We start from the raw sequence: 22,164 nt of genomic DNA, 5'->3' as shown, positions 1-22,164 counted from the left end.
ATTTTAATATATAATGCTATTTCAACAGAAAGGAATAGAGAAGATTAGCACTACGGCATGGTAATTTCAGTTAAAGCTTTAGCCGAAGACATTCTGCAAAGACAGTTAAATGATAAAGACGGATTTCGTTGCGATACTGTATTCATAAAAAGCAATGAAATAATAAAAAATGTATTATCTTGCTTCAACTTTTCATCATAATTCAAATCAATAAGCAATTCAATTAAAAGTTTACAATATATTTTTCTTAGGCTCAAAATTGTATAAAGTTAATAATATAAATATAATTTCCAACAAATTTTTATTACTACTCTTGCTTTAAACAAACAAAATGTTCAGATGCTTTTCACCGCATGTTTCTTTCATAAGTGAAATATTTTTTTCTTTCGATTTCTAAAAATAATATCTTTTCGTTTGTTAAAAAGTTTAAATAAATCCATATATCCGCAGACTAATTTTCTTAACATTGGTTATTCACTTTAGTCTAATTATTTATTAAATAAGCCCTATTAAACGATTTGTACATAATATTATGATTAAGAGAGATTGAGAGAGAGAGAGAGAGAGAGAGAGAGAGAGAGAGAGATGCATGGAGTACTGATCAACTATTAATCCATGCGTGGATTAGTCGTGAATAATTTATGTGCATTAAAGCCACTAAATACTGATGAGCGCATCTGCCATATAAACGGTAGCGCATGTCAGTCAGTCGTAAGTTATACACACACAAATTTAAGGTAGAATTGGTTGGTTATGCGCGTACGTGCATGTTCCTACATATGTAAAGCATTTTGAATGATTTAATGCTCGCTAAACGCCACACGGTGAAAAGCATTTTACTTAGAAAATACAAAAACACACCAACGTGTATACATATATCATTGTAATAAATTCTTAGTGAATTGTGCAGCAAAGATGGTGATGTTTCTCGTTAAAATATAGTAAGAATTTTGTATTATTTCGTCATTGAATGAAACATGTTATACATGAATAATTGATGAATTTAAGATTTATAAAAAAATCACTTTTCACATTAATAACAAACTATAACTTTTAAATAAAATAGATGAAGAAAAATAAAAAAATCTTTAATTTAAGATACGAGATAATAAAAATATTATTTTTGTATAATCTGTATTTATTAATTTCTTATAAAATCTGTCAATTCATTATGCAACACATTTCGCTGTTATATTCATAGCATCTCAAGTTTTATAACTCAAAACGGTTCAAATTAATATCAGGTTGTAGTCTTTTTTATAACGCGTTGAAAAAGCTGTCGAAACTTACTTATGGTATTTAAGTTAACGCGTGCATACGAAATTGCCTTACAGTCGTCCGGCTCTCCGCCTCGGAACCTTTATGAAACCTTGTTTTCTTATAGTGCACGATGCCGAGATATTAAACGTCGATATGAAGCTGAGATCTCGCCGCACCCTCTCCGAATGCGCGGATGTTTCCTCCTACGCGTCGGATTTATGTCCTCTCGTAAACAAAGCGTGCCCCTAAGCTGATTTAACGTCGATCCGCATACCGGTGTGTCAGTATCAGTTACGTGCCAGAGTGCGGTGAATGCAGTGACACAGAAATTAACTCTAGCGTCTGGTCCGGAGAGACTCTAGATTCGGAAGACAACATAGTGCATTCCCTCGTTCCTATTTCAGTTAAAACCGTCATTTCTCAGTTGATAACGCTGAGAAATTTCGTATACAAATTCTGAATATCGAAGATATAAGAAGAACGAAAAGAATCGTTCTCTCTCTAAATATGAATTTAGAAAGACTTTCATTTATAAGTTATTGTACAAATCTGTCGTTTGAGAATTAATATAAATTTTGAGCATAATATATTCCGGGCATTTGCGTATTGGAAATATGCCAAAAAGATTTGATAAATCTACCACGTATATATTTCAGTAAAAGTGACCGTTGATTTAAAAATACGCAGGAATTTAAATACGTTGGCGCTGGATTGTCATTGAATAATTTAACTTAATTAGAATGTCAATGTAGATTATGGCGAATGACGGGAAATGCGGAAAATGTATATGTGTATGTATAACAGATACGCACACTTTATGTCCAAGTTCAGTGGATTGCTCTCGCCGTCGCCCTCTTGATTATTGCCGATGCACGTGTAAATCCCAGCTCTACTGCGAGTGACACTTTGCAGCACCAGGCTCTGATTACTTATTATCGTTCCAGTCGCTCTGTTGTGATATAGCGGATTGCCCTGCGAATGCGAAATCAAACGGAATCATGCTTACTCGGATTCTATGAACAAACTCGCAAACGCAGTTCGAAATGCAATAGAATACTTAAGTTTACAAGATATATTTGGCGAACCGTGAATTAAAAAATATATTTAGGAGAAAAAATAACAAATTTCAGAACAATATTTTATATATATATAAGTATTGTAAATAATTTAACTAAATTATATACTTATACACTTACTATTAACGCTGTAAAAATGCGAATAAAGTGTTTAAATTTTTTTTTCATACAGGCTAAGCTATAATAAATCCCGTATGAGAAATTCGCGACGACGAATGCGCTGACAGTTTTTCGATCTCTCGCGTTCCCTCGTCGCATGTGCAACTTTCGAGACTGCAAAAGCGGCTTTGAGTTTTCACGAAACAAATTTCGAGTCTTTGAATCGAGGGAATTGATTGGGATTTGCGTTTTGCGGTGTTTTCACGTATACGACATTCGTTCGCGATAAGAGCCGTTGAAATTGGCTTGAACAGGTATCAAAATTCGCAATAACTTTAATGTTATAACATATATATTCCTTTTTTCGAAATATTATCTTTTCATCTTTAATTCATCTTGGAGACATTTGTTAGCACTGAACTTTTTTTTTACAAATAATGTCACTTAATAAACTATAGATTATAAGTTTTTAATAAATAAATGAATCTAATATGTTTGTCACTGCAATGTTTGCATTTATTTATTAAAAATTTATAATTTAGAAGTTATTAATTGGCATTATTTATTAAAAAACATTCATCTCCAACAAATGTCTCCAAAATGTTATTATTATCGTTATTATTTATTTATATTAGTAACAATGATATAAATAATATCAAAAATTAAGAAATCTTGTAACGTTTAAATAAATTTACTTAAAAAAGAGATTAACAATTTGTTTGAAAGAATTATTTTTCAACTTTTTGATTTAATGACTATTAAATGTCGTGAATATGTATTTCAACGGTAGTAAAAGTCGTTTTGTATCGTAGGATTAAAAATGAATTTAGAATGATTGAATGCAATTGCTTCCCGGCTGTTTAATTGCGACAGGAGATATCTTGATTTATATCTATGATTCATGTTGTGCTATCAGTTCCAAATCAATCGCGCCTATGACTTTATCATGAATAAGGACAAAACGTTCAAAACGAATGAATGGATTAAAACACATTCGTGTAATGACGAATGATGTTCTTATTAATCGCTGATAATAAATGCTTCCATTTATATCTGCCATTTGATCTATTTGCTGTTATTTCCGTTCTATATCAATCTAATCATTTTAACAATGAAGAAAAATATTGTGTATATTCAAGCAGTTTAGAATAAATTTAAATAAAACGATGTCAATAAATTACCACTCGTGTGGATGTTCCGATTCTATTGAGAATCTTGTAAATGCGCGAGGATTATCGTGATATTAATAAAGAGAAATCGTTTTTATGCATATAATATTTGTTAATCATTTTTTAATAAACTGACACTACACCTCTAATTACCTTTTATCAACTAACTCACACATTGAGAGAAATGAGTTTGTTATTACAACAAAAAGTAATAACAATGTGATGATTTGGTAGGAAAACGAATTGATCAGTTATTATTGCGAATCATTTCTCATTATTCGTCGATATAACAAATACATGATACAAATCATATATTGCTAAATCGTTGTTCGTACCTTTCGCAAATAATTAGAATTGCTAGTAAATACAAATCTATCCAGCAGATACATGATTGCTTCTATTAATAATTGATTGGAATAGCAGATTAGCATTAGTCTCGATCACAGAAGAATCCTCGTTTTCAGTACAGACGTTTGTTATCACTATATCTACAAATCGTTCGTTGCAGATAGCTTGTTAAATTAACAAATTCTTTTTTCTCAGTGAGAAATAGAACATAAAAATTTTAATAAAATAAATAAGAATTTTTTAACTCTTATAAAAATTTTTCATCTCTTTTAGCCCGTTTTTAGCCCGCGCGAACGGTTAATTTGAATGGTGAAAACATGCATTTTACTCAGTGAGTATGACTTCATTTTTAGGCCGCAAACAGAAACTTTTCCGTAAAAATGGGTGGTTAAAACGGATTGTACTCATGCAGGACACGAGTATATCTGAGTGGTAAAAACGTATACATTACGAGTATTTTTGAGTTATAAAAATGTAAATTTTAATGAAAAAACTTATACGAGTGCAAAATACTCATTTAGCACTTGTCATTCACATTGCACGTTTTCACCACTCGAAATTACTCGTCGTAAGGCATAACCGATAGCACGAGAAAATCAGCTCCGCTCCTGTCGAGATTCGAACCGAGGCCTGGTCTCCAAGGGTTTGTTCGCGTCGCATGCTCCAATATGTCCCAACATACTCCTACCATAGCTCCTACTCACTCTATCAAGCGCGTTGGAGTGAGTAGGAGTTATGGTAGGAGCATATTGGAACATGTTGGAGCATGCGACGCGAACAAACCCCAAGTCTGCTCTACGAGGCTACCACTTTTCCACTGAGCCACAATATACAACTCCTATATCGATATTCGCTTACTTATGTACCTCTTATATGAAAGATTATAATTATTATATAGTACACTATTAGAAATGTTACCACGAGCTTCCTTTACATGTAAATGAAGCTTGTGGTTATGAACAAAATTAAAAGTAATGAATGGTTTAACTGAAAATTAAGTTACAGTAGTTACTTAAATGTAATGAATGTGTACATAAAATTTATCAAATTTAATGTACTTTTAATAAAATTTTATGAAAAGTACATTAAATTTTCATGAAAAATACATTAAATTTTATGTATATGTACACAAATATACTTTTTAATTATAAATACATTAAATTTGATGTAATGTCATGAAATTAATTTCAAATTGTGTAACTTAAAATGTAATGAAATTTAAGAACATTTCTAACAGTGTAATTACATTTAATACATATGAGTTATATACATATATGTAATGTTATATATATCCAGATGTATATATAAACACACACACACACACACCTCAAAAAGATATTAGACATTAACATTTTACATATTTTGATTTTGAATGATTAACCAATTGATTTAATTCATTATTCTGTGCATAAAAATATTAAAGTACAACTGTTAAAAATAGTTCATGAAACATTTATACCTGAATAAAGTGTAATATATCTCATAAACTATTAATATTTTGACAAGTCTATTTTAATACTTTTGCATGCAGATTAGGAAGATCATTTCAAATTAAACAACTTTTTTCTAAATATATTTTATATTTAATGTGATTATCCTAATCCCAAAAATAATTAAGGGACGTGATAGATTAAATTAGAACTCTGATGTGTATGCGCGCATGCGCACACACGCACACACACATACACACACACACACACACAACACGCGCGCGCATGAATATATTACAGTTATGTATAACCATTGATAAATTAATTGTCAAAATAAAAATAAAATTCATACAATAATAATTCATTATTATTATTAATTTATTAATATACATATATATGTGTGTGTATATATGTTATAATATATATATATACATATACAATAATAAATAATGAATTATTATATAAATTCTATTTTAATTTATTTGAAATCGTACGATAGGGTAATTAATAAATGATAAGTAAATATACGAGTAAAAGAGAAATGTTGTATTAACGTGTTCTCACTCATCAGCTGAAAAAGGACAATTCACTCAAAAATACACATAGCGGAAAAGCAAGTATTGAAAACGGACGATTCACTCAAAAATACTCGCGTATACGTTTGTTGTTCATCAGCGGAAAAACGAGTATTGAAAAACGGATAATCTCTTCAAAAATACTCATTGCGTACTCGTGTATACTCACTATCGTTCCTTCATGATACACTGCGAGTGCTTGCGAGTGCGAGAAACGAGCAAGAACGGGCTAAAAATGGGCTAAAAACGGGCTAAAAATGGTCCATATGAGGTCTAAAAACGGTGAAAAATTTTTATAAAGGAAAGGTATTTTTAAAAGACAATATGATACAGAAAATATTTTAAGGTGCATTTAGTCATGATAATAATTCTTAATTTCAAAATTTAGAACTCAGCATTTTTTAAATCAGAAACATAAAACATTGACAATCGATTCACATGCGTAATAAACTGTTAAGGCCCAGTTTTTTATTTTCTAGTTAACTTGTGGTCAAGCTTAATCTAATGTTTTATCCATATGGACTTCATTTGTGACAATGTCAATTGTAATGAAGTCCATTGGGTAAAACATCAGGTTAAGCTTAACCCAAGTTGTGACCCGATAATAAAAAATTGAACCTAAAAGTTATATTGTCTCGCTTATGGAAGGTTTAATTCGAAACAAAGAAAGACACGACTTTACACGACTTTCGTTAAAATGCAAAGTGATTGAAAGAAAATTTAAAAACCTGACTCTTCTCCGAAAATTAATGTAACATGAGAAATGTCCGCTTTATATACGTTCTGCACAGTGTTTCAGCGATACGAATTCGAGATCAAACGCACGAGCTTCGGATAAAAGTTTGTGTGACGCAGGTGCGCGCCGTCGTTCCCTTATCTCGACGCGATTAAGCTTCGTTGGCTTATATTATCGATTTCTGAACAGGATTCGTTATCTGCGCCCCGTGCGATGCGCGCACTATGTGTGGACTCACATTATGGCGCCAGGAAACCTTGTAAACCCAGGGATTGGACTTGATGTTGCACTCGAAGTAAACGTCGATACCCTCCCGAATAGCGCTCGAATTCAAATTGCTGCCAAGCTCGAGGGTAACCACAGGCTCGTCTGAAAACAGAATCGACATCAAAGTTGAAGCGCGCGAAATATGCCAATATGAGAGACGTACGCCACTTTAATTATTGTAATCAACGTTATTAGCGTTTAGATATCAGTCTAGAGAAAAAGAAGAAGAAAAATATAAGTGGACGAGAAAGGACGCAGCGCATGACACGCATGTGTCTTTACGCGAGTCAGCGAGTTGCGGGCATCCGAGCATCCGAAATTCTCGGTTTTTTTAATCTTAATAAAATTACCTTTTTAAAAAAAGGTAAAAAAAAGGCGCCAAGTGTGCATGTACCTTTCATAAAAAACTGTACTTTACATAAACTAAAAGAAAAAACCGTTACATAAATAATATAATTCAAGTGATAATGTTGTTAATTTTTTATTATAAATTACCTCTCAGTAGTACGTATGCATGTATTGAAAAAAAATGAAATCAAATCTTTAAATTACGCCAATTGCAAAAAGAATATATAATTTCTCGCAACATATAACATATACTATTGTATTTTGTAAATTGCGATAAGAACATATATTTTATTGCAACATATACTTGAATTATATTATTTATGTAACGATTTTTTCTTTTAGTTTTTTTTAAAGTACAGTTTTTTATGAAAGGTACATGCATACTTGGCGCCTTTTTTTTACCTTTTTTTAAAAAGGTAATTTTATTAAGATTTTAATACTAACGTCGATATTAACCGACAAATATCTATTTGATTTATCTTGTATGTAAATTATACCGACATATAAAATTTTCGTTAATCATGAAATCCTTTAAATCTAATTTTATTAAACCATGTTAAAAAAATTTTTTTAAGGTTGAATTCAAGGGCACTTTAATAAGTAATTCATACTAAATAATTAATTTTTTTCAAAATTTTAACTATTTTTCCAATATATACATTATTATGTACATCAGATTTTAAATGATGTCGATAGAATTAAATATTTCTGAATCTTCGTAATTCAAGTAATAGGAAATTAATAGGAATAAAAAAATCATTAAAGATTGGTTTATCGATTAATCTTTTGACAAAATATTTCAAAAGCATTCGTTAATAATACATTCGCAGTGCGGATGCATTTTTCAGCATTCTTGTAAATAAATCGTCAACCGCATCGAGTGTCGATACATTTTCCCATTGAGAGACCATCGTCCGGTACCCGTTCCAGGGTATTACTATAAAAAAAAAATCGCATCCGTATCGAATGTTACTTATGATTCCTTTCGCGGTAGCGCCGCGTCGCGAATCCGATAATACCGATTCGCCGATTCGCGCTTACAATAAATGCAGTAAGAGTAAATTTCCTCGCCCACTCCCAGTACCGCCGTGGAATTACTGGCGGACTAATGGAAAAAACCGTAGAAAGACGAGAAAATGGGGCTGCCAAGGTAGTCGAAGTGGTGGAATACGCGGCGCGTAATCGGACTGAATCTTCAGCGCGGCGGATCGGCATGTGCCATTAATTTCCACGCGTAACTTCTCCCTCTCGCCTTCCCTCGTTTTCTGTATCTCGTTCTCACTCGCTCGGACCGGTTAGAGAAAAACTTTTATATTGGACAGTGAAATCACGGCGTTAATCCTGGCTGGCTGCAACGTCCGACTGCGACGCTTCGCGGCGATTCGTCCTGCAACTTTGCGTATTAATGGCGTTGGAAAGTTGCACCGAGGGTGCAATTTGGACTACGGCGCGGACGGCATCGACATCCGCCGACGACATGACCGTTGGGTTCCGATTTCCTCCACGTGACAATAAATTTGAAAGAATGCATCCAACAGAAAACTGTAAACTTTCCGGTTATTGATATCTAACGATGATGGTGGATTAAAGAAAGTCGAAACATTTAGAAAAACTGACAAAAATTTTTGACAACCGCGAAATAGCAATGATATTAATTAGAAATATCTTAATTTTATTTATTTATTAAAAAGGTGCTTTGACTGCTGAGGAATTAACTCCACTTTTTCTTAAGTTTTCTTCTAATACTTTTACTAAAAATGAAATAAAATTATACTAAATTATTTAACATTTAAAAAAATAATTTGTGAATTTTAATTCATAACATAACGTTTAAGACGTAGTCTCCCTGAACAATTAGTCGCTTGGTGATTCTTTTTTAAAAAGTAAATTTTTAGTGCGTATTATAGTTTAATATTTTCTTATTAAAACGAAGTAATCTTATGTAACAGTATTCATTAACAGTATTAATTAAGAATCTCATAGGTCCGTACATGTGAGTACACAACCAATAGGAAATAAGTATTCATTAATATTAACTAATCGCAAGTACTTTTGTCGATTTTGAATTTTTGCTATTTAAATCAATGTTAATGTTAAATTAAAGTAAAATAATTACACGCGCACACACACACACACACACACACACACACACACACACTTATACTTCTAAAAAAGTAAATAAAAATTTATTTACACTTTTAAATCTTAAATTGCAATTTCCTTTGATATTTGATATTAAAATATTTTAATAATTTTTCCGAGGAAAAACCAGCTCAACCATGGAAATCTATTGCTATTCAGGCTCCAGTGTTACGATCTTTAAAATAAAGTAACATAACCGCTATGGATATAGCTAGACTTGATCCCAACGGTAAATGTTGTTATGTTTTACGTAAACAATCCATCGATAGCAACGAGATCCAAAGTACAAAGAATAGTTTAAAGAAATAAATTCTCGATTGAAATTTTAATGTTGACTTTGTAGAGCATATGTACGATGATATGCACGCGCAATGTGCTTGTAAAAATATTACATTGATGGAAGTTTCTACTGTGCGGACATATCCGCGATGTGAAATTGCGGAGGTATCCCGGTGCGTTTCTGTGAAAATACTCACGGAATATATTGAGCTTCCATCCATCCTCTAACTCTGAATTCGGAATATCTGGCACGCCGCCGCGACAGTAGAGGATCTTTCCAGCGTCTTCGATACCCGGTACGAATGTGAGGATGCTGGTTGTAACGTTGCCGTCGGGACTCGTCTGCTGGCGAGATTTCATGAATTTAAAACAGTTTACCGAATAATTTAATAATCGCGATGTGCATACACATTCTGTCTGAATCGTCATCGTGATCAGATTAGAGCCACTAGATGATTACGCGCTGATATTGAATCTATACATTAGTTAATTATGACTCCAATATTCACATCTCTAAAGACTTTTCAACTGTTATATGAAATAAAATATAAATAGTGTGGTGTTTTCAAAATGTTTGCTTTAGAAAGCATTGAAATAAACACATAAAATAAATACATTAATTTTATTGATAAAACTGAATATAAATAAATTGTGTAATAAACCGTCTTTTAACGATAGATAACGATATAAAATTTCCTGTATTTTTTATATTTTGTTTCATTTGTAAATATTAATAAATAAAGCTTTGTATGTTGTTTCGTTAGTAAATATTAATAAATAATTGGCTTATGTAACTATCGAGTTGGAACAAAAGTTGATAGCGTTACGAACATCAAAATTCAAGCAGTTATAACTTCGTTAAAAATAAACGAAATTTATACGTAAAAAAGAGGTTTCAAAGCTTAAAATATTTATTTTCAGAGGGTCTATGTTCTTTACTACGTTTTCTAAGAGTTTCTGTGAATTTGTTTTTTACATATAGAAAATTATGAACTAGACAAAATAAGAACTTTCTTCTCTTTTTTGTCAAGTATCAAAAAAACTTGTAAACATTTTCGACTTTCTAAACATGAAAGCTTAAAGTTTTCTCTACAAAATCGTTTTTAAAAATGTTCTTAAGATTTTTTATTGTTGAGTTATAGCGGATTAAATTCTAACTTTGATCGCTCATAATTCCATTAAAAATCATTGTGTACTGTAATTAAAAAAATGGATTTTAAAAGCAACATTTTTGCCTTATCAAATGATATAATTGCTAAACTTTTTAAAAAATATTTTTTTAAATATATAAACACGATAAAATAAAGTAACTACGAACTTTTGTTTCAACCCAGTACACATTGCTGACTATAAAAATTGCAACATCTAGAAAGACATAAGTTATCAAAGTGGTATCTATATGGCTATAATTATATATTTATAATATATATGATCAAATACATGTTTGGAAGTATAGCTCGATATTTTTACATTAGAAGTACAACTCATTTTTATAGTATCATTGATTATAAATTTCGGTTTAAAATACATTTCCATTGTCGCAACTCCAATAATTAACAGTACATAATGAAGTATTATAAAAGTGCGATGTGAAGAATTCATTCGTTTGAAGCACATATTGATGTAATCCTATCAATTTTTGAAATATAAAAGAATAAAAAATTAAAAAATAACCGCTGAAACGTTAGGAGGATCTTAGGACAAGTGTGTCATACGTGTGATTTATGAGAATGCATTGAATCGTTGATAATGTATTTTAAATTGTACCGTCTCCCGTGCATTTCGCAATATCATGTTTCCTTTGGACCATGTGATCGTTGGGCTTGGTCTGGCTCCGACAACCTCGCAACCTATCTCGTAGGTCTTGCTGGCGCTAAGTGGACGGCTATCTCCTTGAATCCGGACCCACAGCGGTTTTACTGTAAAAGAGTGTGTCACACTCGGATTTAAACATCTATCGATCCGTGTACGGGCCTTGAAGTTAATAGAAATTTCTGTAATAAAGACTAAATCCACTGACACTTCTCGGGTAAATTATACCGATATTATAACAATCGACACGTAGCGATTTTTAAGCACAATTTACTATAGTAATTAAATTAAATTAATAATTATAAAAACATATAATTATCTGGAAATTACATGAATGTGTATTTTCATTTTACAATGTAATAAATTAATTGTATGTATCTCCCTTTTCCTTTTTCATAATTTATTCAACCGTCATTAACAGAAATAATAATAAATTGTGCTTTTCATATTTTTATTCAGGTAAAATAAAATAGAATGTATTAAAAGAAATTGTTACTTTTTTTTATTTACTTTTTAGATTGTCGCAACACCTCATTTTGTCGATACTCACAATTCATGTCGAGTGACACCGAGCTTGATATCGGTGTCACCATGTTGTTGTTTGTGGCTTGGCAGGTCAGAAACGCACGCAAATGTTCGCGGCCTAACTTTTCCAATTGCAGCACGTTCCGGACCCTTTTAGCATCCACGGTCTCGTAACTGTTGTCCAGTAGAGAAGTCCCCTGCCACCATGTCACTCGTGGTTGCGGTCGCCCTAAAGAAACATAAGTTCAGAGCTGCGAATACACGTCAACGACGTCGCTGCTATGTCACCCGCTCGACGTGTAATCACTCGAATCTCGACTTAACATGTCATTATATGGACAGAGAGAAACATGAAAAATAAACTCTTTACAGTAAAATTAAAATCAATAGTAAAGCTTTTGGAAGAATACAATTTAAAGTTTCAAAATAGCGTAGTAAACAACATGGTTGCACATTAATCTTTTTTGAAATAATCTTTTGAGAAGATCCTAAAGTGACAGAATTATTGACATTATAGATTAAAAAGTACTCCGAATTGACCGAATAGAGATTGTAAAAGTTCTTTTACACAATTAAAATAAGTACAAAAAAAGGCGAGACGATCGATTTAACGATAAAATCGAAAAAATTAAACAATAACATTTAGTACGCTGCAATTTTTAACTTTTTTTTCGATATTCTTGTAAAATCGACCGTTTCAGATCTTTCTTTTATGCGCATTTTAATTGTGTAAAACGATTTTACAATATGTACATTGCAATTAATTCGAAGTTTTAACTTGTAATATCGGTAATTCTGTCATTTTAGGAAGCTCTTAAGCATACATTTTACACTATTGTCGAAAAAATCTGATACCATTCATTTTGATAAGGAGAAATTATTTCAAATTTGAGAAAGAAATATATATATATAATTAAAACACACCATGTTTATTATTACATTTTTTAGTATACAAAGATAATATTTTTATTAATTATAATATAGAGCAGGAAAGGTATACCACTTTGTAATATTTCAGTTTAATTTTTTTAAATGTAAAAAATAAAATATTTTACTTTTTGATAATATACAAAACTATGTCTTTTCTACTATAAAATCGTTACAATAAATGATTCATTTTGTAAAATTTTAAGTTTTCTATTGTAAAAAGTATTGTAAAAAGTTAATTTGATAAATATGAGTAACAAATAATTTTGTGTACATTGTGTTTTATTAAAAAAAAAAGTTTTAACAAAATATTGAAAAAATATTTCATTAAAAAATAACGTAAAAATTATTATTTTTTAATTAAAGAAAATTTAATTAAAAATAAAATATATATAAGAAATACACAAATATTACTAAAATAAAAACGGACTTTAGCAACAGATTAAAATAAGTAGTAGGGGAGACCGGGTCTCGTTGGCACAAGAGGTAAGTTGGCATTGCGTTCCGTTTATACATATATTTGTGGCGAAAGAAACAATGGAAGAGTTACTGCAAAATATCTCTTTCATAACATAGATACTTTTCCTTAAGTCTCATTTATATCAAATAAGTATTATAATAAAAAAAGAGAAAAATCTAATTCACGGAGAATCAAGTAGATTTTCGAGCTTTTCAATATTTCGTATTAATGTTTCTCAGCTTGAGAAAATAAATCTAAATGACGTATTATCAGTTAAAAGAAAAGTTTTCATTGTGGCATGTTATTTCAAGTAATAACAGTAATTTGTTATAATAAAATCATTAAAATCAAATGTACGTAGAGATGGGGTACGTTGGCTTATATTTAACGCAACTGACGCAATGTCAGCATAGGTTAGCATGCTGTTATCGTGCGCACGTGAGACGTGTCGTGACATGACTACCGTGTATAAATATGCATGTGATAAAAGCAGAGAAAATGGTAAATACTTTGTATATATTTCTTATGAGAAAACGAATGTAGTAACGTAGTTGTTGTTACGATGACTACAATGAACATAACCTACTTATTTTCACGGTCAGATTTGTGGTTAATTTTTTCTATACATTGAATTGTCTTAATATCTGAGCATAATTCATATTTTTGAGTGCTTTCTATTTAACAACACAAATCAACGTAAGTATTATACTGTCTTTTTTGACAGTTAACTTCAATGAGTAACAAAGACATTTAGTGTTGACTATTTGTATATATGGGCAACTTAACCCGTGACATGTACTAATTTACCCCATTATCGGGGCAAGCTGGCTGCAATGCAGCGTGTTCGTATTTCACTTACTACAAAGAAACTATACACTATACAGGATCGTTCCTAGCATGAAAATGTAGAAAAAGATTCTTTCTATCGTATTAGCATAATTTAATCATAACAATCAGTCATTTAAAGGACTTAATACTTAAAACTGTGAAAGCTGTGCCAACGAGACCCGGTCTCCCCTAAATGTTGCAAATTGATTTTAAAAAACTTTGTAAAATACTATAGATATTCACAGTCAAATAAATTAAAAAATGTTTATTAAATTTCCTATTAGTACCAAAAAACTTCACTTTTTATTTTTACTGACTACTCCATATTCGATATTTATACTATGTTTTACCTCCGAAGGCGTTACTTCTTGTTCGAAATTCAAAACGTGACACCACATATAACACATTTGTCTGGAATGTCAAAGAAATTGAGCCACATTTATTTTACGTAACTCAAGTACTGTAAGTCGAGGCAACGACATAACGCCTGAACGTTATAGAAGGCGAACGTACTGGAAGTGCATCGACGTGTCATGCACTTACCACCGGCGGCGACACACGTGATATTGAGAGATGCTCCTTCGCTGTACGGGCCAAGGATGTAATGGGGAATATGAGACCTTCCGTCTTCGTCCAATATGCTAAGCTGCTCCGGCGGTACTGTAATAATTTTCACGTTAAGAAGTTCTTCATTTTTCTTCTTATTTAGAATGTCTGCGACAACGCGAACACAGTGACTGGAGGGAGGAGGGAGAACGAATCAATTTGCGCAACGATGTATCAATCCTATAATATCACCTGAGAAGATAAAACGCTACTACAGTTACTTTACGGCGATGTTAACAAATCTCCATTTAACGTAAATAAGATCCGTAAAAAGGATCAAAGGAGAAAATTTTTGGAAATGTAATTAATACGTTAAAAAAGTGCGTTATACGTACAAAAAATGCTTTTAGTAAAGTTGTCATAAAACTGACACATGAAAGCTGTTCCATGGAATATTTTTAAACTGCTGAATTTAAATCTAAAACGAAAATCTCTGAATTCAAAATGGCAATTTTAATCTGAATTAAATAAAGATCGTGAAAAATTCTAACGTAAATGTACGTCAGCCGCAAAAACTGCAAGTATGCGCGGCGTACAGATACCTTGTTATCACGCAAAGTGTTAATGAAGTCGAGAGAATGGCGGTAATTATTGTTATCAATTTCACTCTTATCTCATTTTCGTAATAGTACCATCTATAGACAAAAATTCAGATAAAACTATGCCATATGAACTATGCCTTTTTTTATAATATAAAAAGATTTTATATTGTATTACAAAAAAAGAAAGAAAAACTCAAACAATAAAATAGATATGCAGATGATAAATTACAAATTAACAAAAAAAACTAATAAGTTTTTATAGACTCCTTTAATTAAAACAATGATATGCAGATATTTTAGAGATATTAAATTATACTTTTAAAGATTTTTTTTGACTTGAGAAATGAATCGTCCGTGTATAGAATTAGAATTTTTTTCGTATACTATATTTATTTTTTCCGATCGAAATCTCAACTTACATTCTTGTAAATGTATATTATAATTAGCACTAATCTCATGCGTAAAAAAATTCGCGATATCACTAATGTTAATATTCGCATCAATGTGAAACACAAGGTGAATCAATTTGCACGACGACGTATCAGTCTGCGCCATCACGTACCGCCTCTACCATTAAGGAGGGTATTATTCCGAAGATAAAAAATAAATTTTAATGTACCGGTATAGAACTAAAGAGCTCGGTATTATCAGCCATAGTCACGTAACCGTTCTTCCATTAAAGGAAACGTTACTCCAACGCAATGCAAAGAAAAAGTTAAATGCAGCCGGTGCACTGTTTTGAAAACGTGTGCGAGGATACTGGCTATTTTGATGATAACGGTGTCTATTGCATTAGATACGACACGGTGATCGCAAATATCAAATTAATCAATATAACTTCGGGGTGTGTCATATAATTTCATGCTTCGGAATTCAATTATCAAGAATTTTCAACGATGAATTATAGATTTAATCGATTATAAAAGGCACAAAGGGAAGACTTTGGTTTCCTATAATATATTTGATAATATAATTGATAAATTTACTTCATGTTCTGTCACAATTTGAAATTTCTTGATATTGAATTTTTTAATTTCTGAATTTATCCAGCTATTTTTAAAAATGATAATTTGTTTTATGGTTATTGTGCAATTTCAGTCTTTAAGAACAGACTGAAAGTTTAAATTGGCGTATGCAATATACAGCTATTGTTTACGAAAAAATCAAGAATACCCTTTCCATATGTTATTGAATATTGTTTTTCGATACATGATTTTCTAAATGTTTTTAGATTGCTTATTTAGATAGCTCGTTATCAGAATTATCAGATATACGTGGAAATAAGGAGTAATACGTATTCAAAGGAACGCGCCGCGGTTCTGAGAAAGTTACAAAGGGACGTGCCTCGCTTCCCTTTATTGTCAAGCACATCTTATATTCAGGTCAATGCGGGAATATCGTTTAGGAACTCACTGATGACCGTTAGATTGACTTTGCTGTTGCGCGTCGGCGACTGCTTGAAGTCGACTCTGCATCTGTAAACAGCTGCGTCGCTCTCCCGGACCTTTTCCAGAGTGAGTTTCGCTGGAGTTTCGGAGTGCTTAAAGAACGCGCGTCCTTCTAAACTATGATCTTGCCAGTGATTCCCTTGATCCGGACTATCCCTCCCTCTCGTGTCGAAGCTGCAACAAAAATTAAATAAAAATTTTATTATAGTATAAAATTAAAAATTTTTCGCTTGTATAATAGGCACAATAAATAAATTAAATAGATATACCAAGTCACAATTGAACGAGCCCAATTAAAATGTTTAGAACAGTTTTATTGATTTTCAAAAGATATATTATTTATGGAACGTTTTGACTTGACTTAGTCCTCTTCAGTCATAAATTAATAATCCCCAAAAAACATACATGTTTCCTAAACGCATAGAAAATTTTACATATTTAAAATTTTATACTATTGTATTTATATACACTGGTCGGATAATGCGTGGGGGTAATATTCAAATTTCACTATTTTAATTTTGAATTTATTTTCCATGCGTCTGAGGAATATGTATGTTTTTTTTTAGGGTTATTAATTTATGGCTGAGGAGAGGACCAAACCAAGTCGAATCTTTTCTTAAATAATATATTTTTTGAAAATCAATAAAACTATTCTAAACATCTTAACTGGGTTCGTTAAATTGTGATCTGATATACCTTCTATATAATTTATTTAAAATTTTATTAGATGATGCATTTATTTCGGAATATATACTTTATTATGAATCGTTTAAAGTCAATAATGTATAATTTGTTTGGATATTTTAAGATATTTTAAAGTTAGAATTTATATAATGATGTATCATCTGCGCCATTACATACTACCTTTATCATTAAGAGGAGGTGGAGAATATATATATGGATGATTAGATTTTATTGAACTTGTTGGAATTATCATGACAAGATAACATGTATACTCGTATTATACAGATGAAATGCAAAATGATTAGCAGCAGCGATTGCCTCACGTACAGTATTTACAATGTATTTATGATTTCGCGTTAAAGAACGATTGGAAGTTTGCCTATAAAAAGCTAAATAAGAAAAGCTCTCGTGTCTCCTATTTTCCCTTCTTTTTCCTTCAATACTCACTAATGCGCGTCATCGTGTTTCTCGGACAGGCGGACGTATAGAGAGAAACTTTTATATTGCCCCTATTAAACTCTCACGAGACGGTCAATCGAGAAAAATGCCTCGACGTGGCGCAGTTACTAAAGAAAAGTACAGAGTCACGCAGGATTCTCGTAGCACTTTACCCTCTAATGTTGGTCCTTTTACGCCAGCGCGCTGCCCTCGCAGAATTTCTATCGGCGAGAGGCGAACAGAAACGAAGCTAACTGAATTTATGCGGCGTCGTTGCTACAAAGAAATTTTCCAAAGAAATTTGCGACGGATCGGGGCCATAATGAAATTCCTCGGTAACTTTTCAGAACTCATTATTATGCTTGAGCAAAATTTTCGATGAATCTTGAACCCGGCGTATATATTTAACAGTAATTTTTCCTCGAATAAAGCACTATTATTTCTCGTACAATGTGCATACAGGGATGCCCTAGATCTCTAATTTTAATTAAAGATATTTTTGAATTTCTTCTTTATTAAAATATTATCAATAATTTTCAGCTTCAATAAATTCTTGCAAGTTGTGAACTAAATTTTCAGAGTTCAATTGAATAACAAAATCTTAATATCTATATACTTAAAAGATAGCTCTTAGTTTTTATTTTTAAGAATTTTAATTCGAGACATAATTATGTCAACATATTTCATGTTATCGACTATTAAAATGTTACGATATGTGATAATCTTCTGATAGCTAATCTTTTTTTGAAAACACTCAAATCATTTATCGTTAAAACAGAACTTGATATTCCAAAAATATATTACATATTAAGTTTGAAAAAAATAGTTGAAACAATGTTAATTAAAAGTAAATAATTGCTGCTAATTCATTCCTTTAATTCTCCTGAATTAGATTCGCAACACAAGAAGGTCTAAAGCGAATGCGATGTACCTACTCGAGGTAATAATTAACCGTTATAATTTCCTTATCTTCTCGAACGTATACGCTTCTAATGCAAGGTACAGTTCTGGGTACATCTCACAGCAGTTTCTGTAATTCTGTCAGCGTTATTATACCATAGCGTCAGTTGAACGCCATGGCATTCTGTTATCGCGGAACTTTTAAACGTGCTGTGGTCGACATTGTCTGCATATCAGTGGTCATATTTTCTTTGGGATTTTGAATAATCAACGTTGTCATATTGTAAACGTGCATAAAAGTCTTGTGCGATATCTAATTAGTTCTCTAATCCCCCAAAAAATTTAAACTGAAAAAGTGAACCTACAAGCTAAACGATTAACAGAATATTAACTGAATATTAACGGATTAAAATATTTTCTACATTAATAAATATTTTAATATTTTTCGTTTCATATTATTAAGATCTTTTATTTTAATGATAATAATATTATTATATCATTAAAATATAATCTGTTTATATTATTATATTTAGTCTTATTAATATTCTGTTTCTGATTTTTAATATATTTTAATTAAGCATTACAGATGCTTTGGTTGTATTTGGACCCGTTTTCAGTAAAAAAAAGAAAAGGTTCTAGAGATAATCCTACACTCCCTGCAGGTACATGTTGAATCACTAATCAGATGCACAATTAAAATTTCTCATCATGGTTGGATAATTAGATGATCGTTATGAAAACAAGTAAAACTGACAGCTATGAGTATAAGATTACGACAAAATTCAAAAAACAAAAAGTGAAGATCTGTAAAAATATCGAGTAAAAATCAAATAATAAAATGAGTGTCAGAATAAAAATTGTTATTTGTTTATTATACTTTACATGTTCAATTTAAATTGTGTATTTAAAAAAAAGACTTAAAGCTATTTTTCTTTGGAAAGATCAATTTTTATTGAAATTTTAAGAAATGTTAATTGCGTTTCGCTGAGAAAATAAAACAATATTTATAAATGTTTTTGCACGTATTTTTTATCCTGGAAAGAATTGGCATAACAAAAACATGTATGTTGTATATGTTGTATATAAATATGGATCTCAAATATGAAAGGAATTGATTTTATTCAAGGTGTGACGAATGTTGCTCGCTCACAAAATTGCACCTGCTCAGGTGCGGGTGCATCCCGAATCGGAGAAAGAGAAGCCGCACAGAGCGATATATGTGCTGAGTAGTTTTCTGAAACCGGTCCTTGGAGGACGTTCGTACTTATATAACTCGCGCCGGTTCGCCAAGGCGAGTTAAATCGTCAGCCGAGCGTGTGAACGCTTTCGCTTGTCCGAACGATTTTCTGCGTCTTCGATTTTCTGGAGCACCTTACCCGGCTTTTGCTAAACGATCAAGCGATAAATAACGTTAATCAAAAGGGACACCGGGCGACGTAATTAGACATATGTAAGACATATATACAGGATATATTCGTTAATGAAGTATATCTATACGTTATTATCGGTTTTATCTTCAATTTCACACACATCTAGAGCAGCGTTAAATTAATTTCGGTTATTATTGGAATTATTGTTACTTCAAAGAATTATTTTTATCGAATTTCGAAAACCAATTGCGGCACAATAAAAGGAAGATGTGGCAAAAGAGGTTACAACATATGTGTTAAAAACAGCCACAAATATTTTTAGTTTTATTGCCTATTTAGAATATTAAATTTATCGCGTGTCGTATAGAAATTGTTTTAATCCAATAAACATAAAATGGAGATTATTTAATATAAGATATAATGTGTAACAATTGCAATCTATCAATTAATCACGACATTATTATTCGACATCGTTTACAAACGTTTATCTCTCGTGTAGATGTTTCAATAGCAACGAATAGAGCAATCGTATGTTGGACATGCAAGTACAAAGGACATTGCAAACAGATGAGAGTTGCACATCACGTATAGAACGTGTCACGCTTTTGCATTTCCTTTGTCAACATCGCTTTGACTATTATCGGTAATCTTCCCTATTTACTTGCCAAGAAGGGGTCGACCACAATCATACTTTAGAAATAAATCATACTTTAGAATAAAAACTCGTTACAAGATACGACTTTTCGTAAGAACATTCTATTACAGTCTTATAAAAAATTGTCAAAATTCTTCACATTTGTAGATTCGTCAGTCAATTCTTGATTTGTTGAATTGTAAAAAGTGTTGCACGAAATATTTTTTTAGATGAATGAAATCGGTCCAATAAAGCTCAATTTTAAGATTTGGCTTTTAATGTGATAATTAAAAAATAAAAAAATTGTCAAAAGAGATAATACCAATCAAATTATCGTAGTTGAGGTACAGTAGCTAATAATTTTAGGATATATCATTAAGATATATCGTTAGTATGACATATGGTGTGTATGCTATAACTTAAGGCGGCTCCAGATGTCATGACCAATGTACGCCAATACGCCAACATTTTCTGCATATTTGTTAAATATTAGTCTACATTCATATGGATCATTATATAGCACGTCGTATGCATGTGTAACACACTGTTAGATATAAAAGGAGTAATGGTAATCCAATCCCTTAAATTAAATAACATTTTATCATTTTTAATTTCCACGTGTGTCAAAATGTAAATTAATTCATTTTTGTGATTAATTTCAAAGTAAACATCGTTTATTCAACGTATGCACTTAGTAAATGCATCCCTTAAAAAAATTTTTCACTGTTCTTAGACCTCATATGGACCGATTTTGGCCCGTTTTTAACCCGTCTTTAGCCCGTCTTTAGCCCGTTTTTAGCCCGTTTTTAACCCGTTCTTGCTCGTTTCTTGCACTCGCAAACCCTCGCAGTGTATCATGAAGGAACGATAGTGAGTATACACGAGTACACAATGAGTATTTTTGAGGAGATTGTCCGTTTTCAATACTCGTTTTTCCGCTGATGAACGACAAACGTATAAGCGAACATTTTTGAGTGAATCGTCCGTTTTCAATACTCGTTTTTCCGCTGATGAACGACAAACGTATAAGCGAACATTTTTGAGTGAATCGTCCGTTTTCAATACTCGTTTTTCCGCTGATGAACGACAAACGTATAAGCGAACATTTTTGAGTGAATCGTCCGTTTTCAATACTCGTTTTTCCGCTGATGAACGACAAACGTATAAGCGAACATTTTTGAGTGAATCGTCCGTTTTCAATACTCGTTTTTTCGCTGTGTATATTTTTGAGTGGATTGTCCGTTTTCAGCTGATGAGTGAG

The 22,164-nt window shown here is 31.7% G+C and overlaps 1 protein-coding gene across 1 annotated transcript in view; it reads right to left on the bottom strand.

The window, feature by feature from the left end:
• Window positions 1-22,164, bottom strand: part of LOC108764664 (uncharacterized) — an 82,861-nt gene that overhangs the window by 32,411 nt on the left and 28,286 nt on the right. The window contains exons 2-8 of the mRNA XM_018513003.1: window positions 16,843-17,051; window positions 14,825-14,941; window positions 12,092-12,295; window positions 11,497-11,648; window positions 9,927-10,071; window positions 6,932-7,062; window positions 2,073-2,232 (exon numbers count right to left, since the gene is read on the bottom strand). Of these exons, the coding sequence (XP_018368505.1) occupies window positions 2,073-2,232; window positions 6,932-7,062; window positions 9,927-10,071; window positions 11,497-11,648; window positions 12,092-12,295; window positions 14,825-14,941; window positions 16,843-17,051 (1,118 nt within the window). The remainder of the gene's footprint in view (window positions 1-2,072; window positions 2,233-6,931; window positions 7,063-9,926; window positions 10,072-11,496; window positions 11,649-12,091; window positions 12,296-14,824; window positions 14,942-16,842; window positions 17,052-22,164) is intronic.

This window comes from Trachymyrmex cornetzi, unplaced genomic scaffold, assembly GCF_001594075.2.
Source record: "Trachymyrmex cornetzi isolate Tcor2-1 unplaced genomic scaffold, Tcor1.1 scaffold443, whole genome shotgun sequence".
Lineage (NCBI taxonomy): Eukaryota > Metazoa > Arthropoda > Insecta > Hymenoptera > Formicidae > Trachymyrmex > Trachymyrmex cornetzi.
Note: the sequence above shows the minus strand (reverse complement) of the source record. Positions and strands in the feature narration are given on the sequence as shown.